This window comes from Haliotis rufescens, unplaced genomic scaffold (genome assembly GCF_023055435.1).
Source record: "Haliotis rufescens isolate VD_foot unplaced genomic scaffold, xgHalRufe1.0.p SCAF_9, whole genome shotgun sequence".
Classification (NCBI taxonomy): domain Eukaryota; kingdom Metazoa; phylum Mollusca; class Gastropoda; order Lepetellida; family Haliotidae; genus Haliotis; species Haliotis rufescens.
Window position 1 is genome coordinate 17,099,021 of NW_025964383.1, and position 13,357 is coordinate 17,112,377.

At 43.1% G+C, this 13,357-nt stretch overlaps 1 protein-coding gene across 24 annotated transcripts in view; it reads right to left on the bottom strand.

Moving 5' to 3' along the window:
- LOC124119718 (dedicator of cytokinesis protein 9-like) overlaps positions 1-13,357 on the bottom strand; it is a 190,253-nt gene that overhangs the window by 130,308 nt on the left and 46,588 nt on the right. For all 24 annotated transcript variants that reach the window (XM_046482343.2, XM_046482341.2, XM_046482340.2 and 21 more), the window contains exon 2: positions 12,393-12,515. In XM_046482343.2, the coding sequence (XP_046338299.2) occupies positions 12,393-12,515 (123 nt within the window). The remainder of the gene's footprint in view (positions 1-12,392; positions 12,516-13,357) is intronic.

Genomic DNA, 13,357 nt, shown 5'->3' on the forward strand with positions numbered 1-13,357 from the left:
AACCTCCAGCTCGTTTCCACAGGAATGTAACCTTTGTAGCAGTGCTAACAGATTTCATTCTATAAACAACCACATGTATTGGTAGTTGCATGTCCCAGCTTTGTACTGGCCCTGGTTCAGTGCTTTGACTAGACTTGCTTCAAGGCTGTACTGGCTCCCTGACTCTCTATACCGCCCTGCTTTAAGACAAGTAGTCCTTAGACTAGACTTGCTTCAAGGAAGTACTGGCTCCCTGACTCTTTATACCGCCCTGCTTTAAGACAAGGAGTCCTTAGACTAGACTTGCTTCAAGGCTGCACTGGCTATACTGCCCTACTTTAAGACAAGTAGTCCTTAGACCAGACTTGCTTCAAGGCTGTTCTGGCGTCCTGACTCTCCACATTGCCCTGGTTTAACACAAGAAGTCCTTATACTAGTCAAGGCCTGTACATTTCCATTTAGACCTGTACATTTCGATCAAGTCTTGAGCATTTCCTTCAAGTATTGAGACTTGTGCACTTCTTTAGAGACTTGTGCAAGTCTATTCATTGCCTTCGAACCCTGGCTGGTGCGGCATGGGAAGCAATAGGCTGCAGTAATGGGTATCTTGTTCCATTACAGGTCAATATGCTTCACTTTATTGCCAGATCCCAGACAGACAAGGATGTTATTGATGGTCTTCACCCAACATGTCCACGAGAGATGCTGCCATTATATTAAGGCCATCTAAGTACACATCATCCAACACAGCAGCAATTTAATCCCTCATTTCCTTACAGTATGATACGTTCAGTTAGCTGCCAGTTCCTGGTGAGATAAGAGATACTAATGGCTTTCATGCAATATGCCCCAAAAGATAATATTCAGTGAGAACCTGTTAGATCCTGTCACACTGAAGGGACACAACTCTCCACTGAGAAATGAATATTATTTGTTCTCTAGAGGTATGTTCCACAATAAGTTGTGTATGATCATGGTATGAGTTGGGTTAAACACAACATGTCAGTCCTATCACGTCAGTTTTATGTAAGATTATTTTTTTGTTTAGTTCAACGACGCACTCAGAAATATTCCAGCTATATGACAGCAGTCTGTAAATAATCAAATCTGGACCAGAGAAACCAGTGATTGACATCATGAGCATCGATCCACACAATAGGGATACGATGACATGCATCAACCAAGTCAGTGAGCCTGATCACCCGATCCTGGTCGTCGCCTCTTACAACAAGCACAGTCGTCTTTTACGGCAAGCATGGGTTGCTGAAGACCTTTTCTACCCCGGATCTTAGGAAGAAACCACTTTGTTTACCACTTTGGTGAAAACCAACAAGCATGTGTCTGTTGCTAAGAAACCAAGGGTCAAATCTGGGACTCAAACCCCTGACCATAAGATCCTGGCACAACCAAGGCCCCAGACTCTGTACAGTCAAAACCTCAAACCTGACTTGGCCAACTATCAATAAGTATATTGATCAGCCTACCTGGTTCTGTACCAGATCCTAGTAAAGGAAAGAATGGCAACACTGGCATTTGAACAGATACTAGTACCTGGACAAGTGCAGTATATAAGTTTTTAACAAGACTAGTCTGCACAGTAGAACCACAAACCACTGTCCCCCAGTTGAGTACATGGATCAGCCCACCTGGTTCTATTTCAGGAACTCAAGACATGCTCCATCCTGGTGGGTCCCTGCACTGTATTGAGGGTTGAGAACCACAAACCACGGGACCAACTGTCCCCCAGTTGAGTACATGGATCAATGCGTGAGTGAGTGAGTGAGTTGGGTTTAATGCCCCTTTAACAGTATAACAGTTATATCACAGTGTGTCAGCTTAATGTGGGAGGAAAGCCCGAAGTGATGCAGGTCTCTGACGTTTACCACTTTGGTGAAACTCACGAGCACGGGTATGGTGCTGACAAACCTAGAAACATAATTGGGGCGAACCGGGATTCGAACCCACAATCATAGGTTTCTGGCATGCCAAAGGGACGCAACTCTGCACAGCGAATCCAGCCCTTATACGACTGGGCCACCCGTGTCCCCACATGGATCAGTCCACCTGGTTCTATTTCAGGAACTCAAGACATGCTCCATCCCGGTGGGTCCCTGCACTGTATTGAGGGTTGAGAACCACAAACCACGGGACCAACTGTCCCCCAGTTGAGGACATAGATCAGTCCACCTGGTTCTATTTCAGGAACTCAAGGCATGCTCCATCCCGGTGGGTCCCTGCACTGTGTTGAGGGATAAGATCTATTGACCATGAAGTGTGGTAACAAGCCTGGCATATTTAAATTCAAGTGAAGATTAAATATCCCAAAACACCCTGGAAAATGTACTAACATCTGTCTAACACAAGCAGACTGGCTTGGCAAGAGCTTTCTCTGGACAATAACCAGATAATCAGCTGCACGAGACTCCATCTTATTAACACAATTTAGGTAACTATTCCCCAAGCACTTTCTGCCGAGCAAGATGCAGTACAACCTTATACGAGGCATCTAAGATGTTCCTGTCCTGATGAGAACTCAATTGGAATATCATTTAATGATCTCATAGAGGTCAATCTATTAAACATTAATATATCATACAATATGTACATAATATCAAAACAAGGGTAAATTTCAGGAAAATGAAATATGTTTAGTGCCAAGGTGGGGCATATATTGTTCGGATCAATTAGAACATAATCTCCACGTGTGAGCTTACTGAAGATACTGGTACAAATTGCCATATCATTATCCCATGCTTATACTGATGGAATTACAAGGAGTGCTGATTCACATCCTTCATCTTCATTTCACAGACCAAAGACCACATCACATCGCTGTGACACAAGGTAACCTTTGAACCTGTATTATGATACAAATAACAGTAACATATCATATTCCAACTTTATTCCAACTATTCCTAAAGTATGTCGTGACTTATTTAAAAAATCTTCTGATGAAGCTTATTTTGCCCAAATTTGATCGGATTCAAATCACAGACCTTCCGGTTCTAGGTCAGACACCTTGTCCACATGACCAAAACGGTTAACCCCGTCAACAAGATGACAACGTAAGGATGTAATCTGAGGGATGACTCCACATCCTGTTACATTAACAAGAAGTTTTACAAAACAAATGTGAAAGTACATCCTCAAGGTAAATCTGGAAAAGCAGCATGTCTAGCCAGGAAGGGTAATCTGAGGGATGACTCCACACCCTGTTACATTAACAAGAAGTTGTCCAAAACAAATGTGAAAGTACATCCTCAAGGTAAATCTGGAAAAGCACCATGTCTAGCCAGAAAGGGTAATCTGAGGGATGACTCCACACCCTGTTACATTAACAAGAAGTTGTCCAAAACAAATGTGAAAGTACATCCTCAAGGTAAATCTGGAAAAGCACCATGTCTAGCCAGGAAGGGTAATCTGAGGGATGACTCCACACCCTGTTACATTAACAAGAAGTTGTCCAAAACAAATGTGAAAGTACATCCTCAAGGTAAATCTGGAAAAGCAGCATGTCTAGCCAGGAAGGGTAATCTGAGGGATGACTCCACACCCTGTTACATTAACAAGAAGTTGTCCAAAACAAATGTGAAAGTACATCCTCAAGGTAAATCTGGAAAAGCACCATGTCTAGCCAGAAAGGGTAATCTGAGGGATGACTCCACACCCTGTTACATTCACAAGAAGTTGTCCAAAACAAATGTGAAAGTACATCATCAAGGTAAATCTGGAAAAGCACCATGTCTAGCCAGGAAGGGTAATCTGAGGGATGACTCCACACCCTGTTACATTCACAAGAAGTTGTCCAAATCAAATGTGAAAGTACATCCTCAAGGTAAATCTGGAAAAGCACCATGTCTAGCCAGGAAGGGTAATCTGAGGGATGACTCCACACCCTGTTACATTCACAAGAAGTTGTCCAAAACAAATGTGAAAGTACATCCTCAACATGCTCAAGGTAAATCTGGAAAAGCACCATGTCTAGCCAGGAAGGGTAATCTGAGGGATGACTCCATACCCTGTTACATTAACAAGAAGTTGTCCAAAACAAATGTGAAAGTACATCCTCAAGGTAAATCTGGAAAAGCACCATGTCTAGCCAGGAAGGGTAATCTGAGGGATGACTCCACACCCTGTTACATTAACAAGAAGTTTTCCAAAACAAATGTGAAAGTACATCATCAAGGTAAATCTGAAAAAGCACCATGTCTAGCCAGGAAGGGTAATCTGAGGGATGACTCCACACCCTGTTACATTAACAAGAAGTTTTGCAAAACAAATGTGAAAGTACATCCTCAAGGTAAATCTGAAAAAGCGACATGTCTAGCCAGGAAGGGTAATCTGAGGGATGACTCCACACCCTGTTACATTAACAAGAAGTTGTCCAAAACAAATGTGAAAGTACATCCTCAAGGTAAATCTGGAAAAGCACCATGTCTAGCCAGGAAGGAATGTCCTGACACCAGCAGGAACTACAACAGTCCACTTGAAAAACTTAGGAAACAGGAAGTCTCCAAGAACAATTAAGGAAAACCACCACATGCTCGAATCTTAAAACAGGATATATATTCTATATTTATTAAATGGCTCTGCTCCCTCATTGAAACATTAAGATCACTTAATGGTGCCTTCTAGTGGTTCAGTAATTGAAGCCCATGTGGCAACAGTCAATACAACATTTCATCTAAACTACATGCTGGATTGTGTGTGATGTAAAGGTGAGAGGTAGAGGTGGGTGTGGCATGTAACACATGTGCCCCGGGGTCATGTACTGGCCATCATCTGGACACCACCAGCATCTCTCTGTGGGGATCAGGGTGGTCGGGTAGACTAGTGGTTAGAGCGTTCGCTCGTCACGCCAAAAACCCATTTTCGATTCCTGACATGGGTACAATGTGTGAAGCCCATTTCTGGAATTCCCCGCTGTGATATTGCTGGAATATTGCTAAAAGCGGCGTAAAAACCATGCTCGTTCACTTATTGTGGGGATCAGCTCCTGACGTAGTTTCGACTTCAAATAAAATAAGTCCCTTGGTTCAAGAATGTTTGTGTCATGATAAATTGTCACCTCCAAGGTCCATTCAGTGCTTGATGTAGAATAGTGGAGAAATATTATTTCAGACCACATTACATGACTGAGCTTAAAATATTGGACATGGTGTACTGTCATACTCTTTTAAGAGTTCATTAGATGTGCAAACGGATCTCAGAAGTACCATATTCACTGTAATAAGAGTCCGTGATGCACATGAACTTCCCCGTTGTCAAACCTTGGCCTCGATATTAAACTGAAGGCATACAAATGTTTATGGTTATATTTCACTATGAATAGTAGCGAGTGAACATGTTTTAGGCCTCTTGTAGCAATATTCCAGCAACACCACAGCAAGTATCACCAGAAATGGGCTCCACTGTATATATGCAGGGAACAGAACTCTTCGGTGTGACGAGTCAACCACTTACTGTGTGAAGTACACCCTTAGTGAAGCAGGTCATAGATGATTACCACTGACTTCCACCCACAAGTACTGGAATGGTGCTGACAAACCAAGAATCTGTGTGAGTCTGGGATTCGAACCCACAACCAGAGGATTCTATATAGCTACTTTTGATATTTACATGAACTTTCTATCGCTTCCCCTAAAATAAAGAAATGACGTCTAAAACTAAAGCAAATGACAAAAAGGTTCAACTTTCAAACAGGTGCTATAACTAATTGGGCAAATATTCGTGTTGGGGGGAAACTGACAAATCTGATCCTTTGCCAATGAAGATTTTGACAACAATGCTACACGTCTGCTCCTACCAAACACACAGAGGCAGACGCTACACACCTCGGATAGCAGTCGGATCAAGAGAGTTCCGGCACGGCACAACACAGGTGCTTCGTCTTGTCTGGCAGTGGATGGGGGATGATGATGAGGGTAGAGATAGGGGGCGCTGGCTAATGACCAACTGAGTGGTCTGGGGGTGAAGCGTACAATAAGTCTCACCGACTACATGGGTGATCTGCACTGCAACACAGCAGCCATCAATCAATGATCAGATGCTGAGACTCCTCAGATGGCCACAATGGTAGGGTTAACTAGGGCTGGCATGACTTCAAGATTAGGGTATAACAATCGAAGTACTGATGTATATCCACTGCTGCATCACAGCAATACACTAGGGTAGACTCCATGATTGGAATCTAATTAGTCATTGTTACAGAGTTCACCTCAACTGAGTTAGGTAACACAAAGAATCCGAAATAAAGTATTGTAGGTTAAATAAAAGGATTATAAAAAGGAACACTGAAGTGTCAATTTCAGAACTGAAGAGGAGAGGAGTATAGGCTGATAGAACTGAGATGGGATGAGTATAGGCTGATAGAACTGAGATGGGGATGAGTATAGGCTGATAGAACTGAGATGGGGATGAGTATAGGCTGATAGAACTGAGACAGGGATGAGTAAAGGCTGATAGAACTAAGATGGGGATGAGTATAGGCTGATAGAACTGAGATGGGGATGAGTATAGGCTGATAGAACTGAGATGGGGTGAGTATAGGCTGATAGAACTGAGATGGGGTGAGTATAGGCTGATAGAACTGAGATGGGGTGAGTATAGGCTGATAGAACTGAGATGGGGTGAGTATAGGCTGATAGAACTGAGATGGGGTGAGTATAGGCTGTTAGAACTGAGATGGGGTGAGTATAGGCTGATAGAACTGAGATGGGGTGAGTATAGGCTGATAGAACTAAGATGGGGTGAGTATAGGCTGATAGAACTGAGATGGGGTGAGTATCGGCTGATAAAACTAAGATGGGGATGAGTAAAGGCTGATAGAACTAAGATGGGGATGAGTATAGGCTGATAGAACTGAGATGGGGATGAGTATAGGCTGATAGAACTGAGATGGGGATGAGTATAGGCTGTTAGAACTGAGATGGGATGAGTATAGGCTGATAGAACTAAGATGGGGATGAGTATAGGCTGATAGAACTGAGATGGGGTGAGTATAGGCTGATAGAACTGAGATGGGGTGAGTAAAGGCTGATAGAACTAAGATGGGGATGAGTATAGGCTGATAGAACTTAGATGGCATGAGTATAGGCTGATAGAACTGAGATGGGGTGAGTATAGGCTGTTAGAACTAAGATGGGGATGAGTATAGGCTGTTAGAACTGAGATGGGATGAGTATAGGCTGATAGAACTGAGATGGGATGGGGTGAGTATAGGCTGTTAGAACTAAGATGGGGTGAGTATAGGCTGATAGAACTGAGATGGGGTGAGTATAGGCTGTTAGAACTAAGATGGGGATGAGTATAGGCTGATAGAACTGAGATGGGATGAGTATAGGCTGATAGAACTGAGTAGGGATGAGTAAAGGCTGATAGAACTAAGATGGGGATGAGTATAGGCTGATAGAACTGAGATGGGGATGAGTATAGGCTGATAGAACTGAGATGGGGTGAGTATAGGCTGTTAGAACTGAGATGGGATGAGTATAGGCTGATAGAACTGAGATGGGGTGAGTATAGGCTGATAGAACTGAGTAGGGATGAGTAAAGGCTGATAGAACTAAGATGGGGATGAGTATAGGCTGATAGAACTGAGATGGGGATGAGTATAGGCTGATAGAACTGAGATGGGGTGAGTATAGGCTGATAGAACTGAGATGGGGATGAGTATAGGCTGATAGAACTTAGATGGGATGAGTATAGGCTGATAGAACTTAGATGGGATGAGTATAGGCTGATAGAACTGAGATGGGGTGAGTATAGGCTGATAGAACTGAGATGGGGATGAGTATAGGCTGATAGAACTGAGATGGGGATGAGTATAGGCTGATAGAACTAAGATGGGGTGAGTATAGGCTGATAGAACTTAGATGGGATGAGTATAGGCTGATAGAACTGAGATGGGATGAGTATAGGCTGATAGAACTGAGATGGGGTGAGTATAGGCTGTTAGAACTAAGATGGGGATGAGTATAGGCTGTTAGAACTGAGATGGGATGAGTATAGGCTGATAGAACTGAGATGGGATGGGGTGAGTATAGGCTGTTAGAACTAAGATGGGGTGAGTATAGGCTGATAGAACTGAGATGGGGTGAGTATAGGCTGTTAGAACTAAGATGGGGATGAGTATAGGCTGATAGAACTGAGATGGGATGAGTATAGGCTGATAGAACTGAGTAGGGATGAGTAAAGGCTGATAGAACTAAGATGGGGATGAGTATAGGCTGATAGAACTGAGATGGGGATGAGTATAGGCTGATAGAACTGAGATGGGGTGAGTATAGGCTGTTAGAACTGAGATGGGATGAGTATAGGCTGATAGAACTGAGATGGGGTGAGTATAGGCTGTTAGAACTGAGTTAGGTAACACAAAGTATCCGAAATAAAGTATTGTAGGTTAAATAAAAGGATTATAAAAAGGAACACTTAAGTGTCAATTTAAGAACTGAAGAGGAGAGGAGTATAGGCTGATAGAACTGAGATGGGGTGAGTATAGGCTGATAGAACTGAGATGGGGTGAGTATAGGCTGATAGAACTAAGATGGGGTGAGTATAGGCTGATAGAACTGAGATGGGGTGAGTATAGGCTGATAGAACTAAGATGGGGATGAGTAAAGGCTGATAGAACTAAGATGGGGATGAGTATAGGCTGATAGAACTGAGATGGGGATGAGTATAGGCTGATAGAACTGAGATGGGGATGAGTATAGGCTGTTAGAACTGAGATGGGATGAGTATAGGCTGATAGAACTAAGATGGGGATGAGTATAGGCTGATAGAACTGAGATGGGGTGAGTATAGGCTGATAGAACTGAGATGGGGTGAGTAAAGGCTGATAGAACTAAGATGGGGATGAGTATAGGCTGATAGAACTGAGATTGGGTGAGTATAGGCTGATAGAACTGAGATGGGGTGAGTATAGGCTGATAGAACTGAGATGGGATGAGTATAGGCTGATAGAACTTAGATGGCATGAGTATAGGCTGATAGAACTGAGATGGGGTGAGTATAGGCTGATAGAACTAAGATGGGGATGAGTATAGGCTGTTAGAACTGAGATGGGATGAGTATAGGCTGATAGAACTGAGATGGGATGGGGTGAGTATAGGCTGTTAGAACTAAGATGGGGTGAGTATAGGCTGATAGAACTGAGATGGGGTGAGTATAGGCTGTTAGAACTAAGATGGGGATGAGTATAGGCTGATAGAACTGAGATGGGATGAGTATAGGCTGATAGAACTGAGTAGGGATGAGTAAAGGCTGATAGAACTAAGATGGGGATGAGTATAGGCTGATAGAACTGAGATGGGGATGAGTATAGGCTGATAGAACTGAGATGGGGTGAGTATAGGCTGTTAGAACTGAGATGGGATGAGTATAGGCTGATAGAACTGAGATGGGGTGAGTATAGGCTGATAGAACTGAGTAGGGATGAGTAAAGGCTGATAGAACTAAGATGGGGATGAGTATAGGCTGATAGAACTGAGATGGGGATGAGTATAGGCTGATAGAACTGAGATGGGGTGAGTATAGGCTGATAGAACTGAGATGGGGATGAGTATAGGCTGATAGAACTGAGATGGGGATGAGTATAGGCTGATAGAACTAAGATGGGGTGAGTATAGGCTGATAGAACTTAGATGGGATGAGTATAGGCTGATAGAACTTAGATGGGATGAGTATAGGCTGATAGAACTGAGATGGGGTGAGTATAGGCTGATAGAACTGAGATGGGGATGAGTATAGGCTGATAGAACTGAGATGGGGATGAGTATAGGCTGATAGAACTAAGATGGGGTGAGTATAGGCTGATAGAACTTAGATGGGATGAGTATAGGCTGATAGAACTGAGATGGGATGAGTATAGGCTGATAGAACTGAGATGGGGTGAGTATAGGCTGTTAGAACTAAGATGGGGATGAGTATAGGCTGTTAGAACTGAGATGGGATGAGTATAGGCTGATAGAACTGAGATGGGATGGGGTGAGTATAGGCTGTTAGAACTAAGATGGGGTGAGTATAGGCTGATAGAACTGAGATGGGGTGAGTATAGGCTGTTAGAACTAAGATGGGGATGAGTATAGGCTGATAGAACTGAGATGGGATGAGTATAGGCTGATAGAACTGAGTAGGGATGAGTAAAGGCTGATAGAACTAAGATGGGGATGAGTATAGGCTGATAGAACTGAGATGGGGATGAGTATAGGCTGATAGAACTGAGATGGGGTGAGTATAGGCTGTTAGAACTGAGATGGGATGAGTATAGGCTGATAGAACTGAGATGGGGTGAGTATAGGCTGTTAGAACTGAGTTAGGTAACACAAAGTATCCGAAATAAAGTATTGTAGGTTAAATAAAAGGATTATAAAAAGGAACACTTAAGTGTCAATTTAAGAACTGAAGAGGAGAGGAGTATAGGCTGATAGAACTGAGATGGGGTGAGTATAGGCTGATAGAACTGAGATGGGGATGAGTATAGGCTGATAGAACTGAGATGGGGATGAGTATAGGCTGATAGAACTGAGATGGGGTGAGTATAGGCTGATAGAACTGAGATGGGGTGAGTATAGGCTGATAGAACTGAGATGGGGTGAGTATAGGCTGATAGAACTGAGATGGGGTGAGTATAGGCTGATAGAACTGAGATGGGATGAGTATAGGCTGATAGAACTAAGATGGGGATGAGTATAGGCTGATAGAACTGAGATGGGGATGAGTATAGGCTGATAGAACTGAGATGGGGTGAGTATAGGCTGTTAGAACTGAGATGGGGATGAGTATAGGCTGATAGAACTGAGATGGGGATGAGTATAGGCTGATAGAACTGAGATGGGGTGAGTATAGGCTGATAGAACTGAGATGGGGTGAGTATAGGCTGATAGAACTGCGATGGGATGAGTATAGGCTGATAGAACTGAGATGGGGATGAGTATAGGCTGATAGAACTAAGATGGGGATGAGTATAGGCTGATAGAACTGAGATGGGGATGAGTATAGGCTGATAGAACTGAGATGGGGTGAGTATAGGCTGATAGAACTGAGACAGGGATGAGTATAGGCTGATAGAACTGAGATGGGATGAGTATAGGCTGATAGAACTGAGATGGGATGAGTATAGGCTGTTAGAACTAAGATGGGGATGAGTATAGGCTGATAGAACTGAGATGGGATGAGTATAGGCTGCTAGAGCTGAGTAGGGATGAGTATAGGCTGATAGAACTAAGATGGGGATGAGTATAGGCTGATAGAACTTAGATGGGGTGAGTATAGGCTGTTAGAACTAAGATGGGGATGAGTATAGGCTGATAGAACTAAGATGGGGATGAGTATAGGCTGATAGAACTGAGATGGGATGAGTATAGGCTGATAGAACTAAGATGGGGATGAAATCTTCGTCATTACCCTTAAGTTAAAAGTTGAAGATTTAAGGGGTCCCTAGACTCAAATACCACAGAAGATCACAAGCACCTCAACACTGTAAACCATAAAACTAAATTATTGTTTAAAAACCAGCACAGAACCATCACAGAACCCAATATTTCGTTTTGGGATATGTGAAACCAGCAGGCATCACGGGAGACACAGCAAGACACAGCGAGACACAGCGAGACAGCAGCGAGACACAGCGAGACACAGCGAGACACAGCAAGACACAGTGTGGCGTGTCTTCCCCTACAGAGAACAACTCATAACTGACCAACCGCTTGAGTCACCTTGCCTCTGGGGGCAAATTACATTTGCAACCATGAAAACCTGGTGCAAATGATTAAAACCACTTGTTCCGCAACTTAAATACAAATATTTATGAATTTTCACAGTTGTAGAAATCTTCAATTATCCATGATTGCCTCAACTCCCAAAAGATGCATTTTTCAAATTAAACATGTTAAACAGTGCGTTGAGATGGCATAAAACGTAAAGCTTTGAGCAGACAAATGACTCATTCAGGGCTTCAGCAATACCATATTTGAAGTATTAAGTGCACACACAGCTACCATTAGGATGGATGCCTATTAAAACATTTAAAGAATGCCTCTTCCACCTGAATAACTAATGTAAGCTTGATTACACGACAGAAATCATGGATACAACAGACAATATCTGGTACTTTCATTAATGTTTATAAGGGGCTCTTGAAATTTTGTTTCTAAAATGAAGGCTTGTTCTGTTTGTTTAACGTCACACGCAGCATGATTCTAGCTTTATGATGGCCAGTAAAACCAATGACTGACATCTTGAGTGTAAGAAGTACATCTAACCATATTCCTGTATTCAGCCTGAAAGATATGAGCGATGTCATTTGATTATGATGTCATAATGGTCTGGAAGGATGGAATTCTGACTTTTGAAGGAAATATTTCATGCCTGCCTGTGCTATTATTTTCATTATCATCATTATTATTACTCACCGGCACTTCCACATCATCATGGGGGAAGTTGAGCATGTCCCGTTGTGGATCATTGTGGAGTAAGACCTTGTGCTGCACAACGTAAGTCTCATAGTCGATCGGCTCCACAAGCTTGGGTCGGGCCTGGAAGGAAAATAACAATATCAAACTTTTTGTAACTAATAACTTTATGAGTGTGCTGCTCAGTGAGTTGGTGTGTGTGGGTGGTTGCATGAGCGTGGGCCTGCTGGGTGAGTGAGTGAGTGGGGTTGAGAGTGAGATAGTGAGTGAGTGAGTGGGGTTGAGAGTGAGATAGTGAGTGAGTGAGTGAGTGGGGTTGAGAGTGAGATAGTGAGTGAGTGGGGTTGAGAGTATGAAAGTGAGTGAGAGAGTGAGTGAGTGAGTGAGTGAATGAGTGAGATAGTGAGTGAGTGAGTGAGTGAGTGAGTGAGTGAGATAGATAGTGAGTGAGTGGGGTTGAGAGTATGATAGTGAGTGAGTGAGTGAGTGAGTGAGTGAGTGAGTATTTAAAATGAGTGAGTGAGCAACACTCTCATCATCAATGTCATGGCAGGGAATACAAGGAATGAGTCACTGAACCCACAAGCCCTGGTTTTCAGTGTTAGCAGTCAATACAACAAGATTCCGACCAACACGTTTGTGTCACAGGCTCAGATCCTCATCCTGGTGAAAAATCAAAATGTCGGCCATGACACACCACCACCCAGTCAGGATTCAGAGGATAAATCATGATGGAAAATCAGCAGGGAAATTTAACGGCAGGGATGTACTTTGATCTATCTATACATGAGTCCTGGGGACTCTCAGGAATACTTTGTTGCCATGGAAACATGAGTCCCAGGTTTACCTCAGTAACCTACTTGATGAGTGAGTGAGTGAGTATGGTTTTACGCCGCTTTTAGCAATATTCCAGTAATATCACGGCGGGGGACACCAGAATTGGGCTTCACACATTGTACCCATGA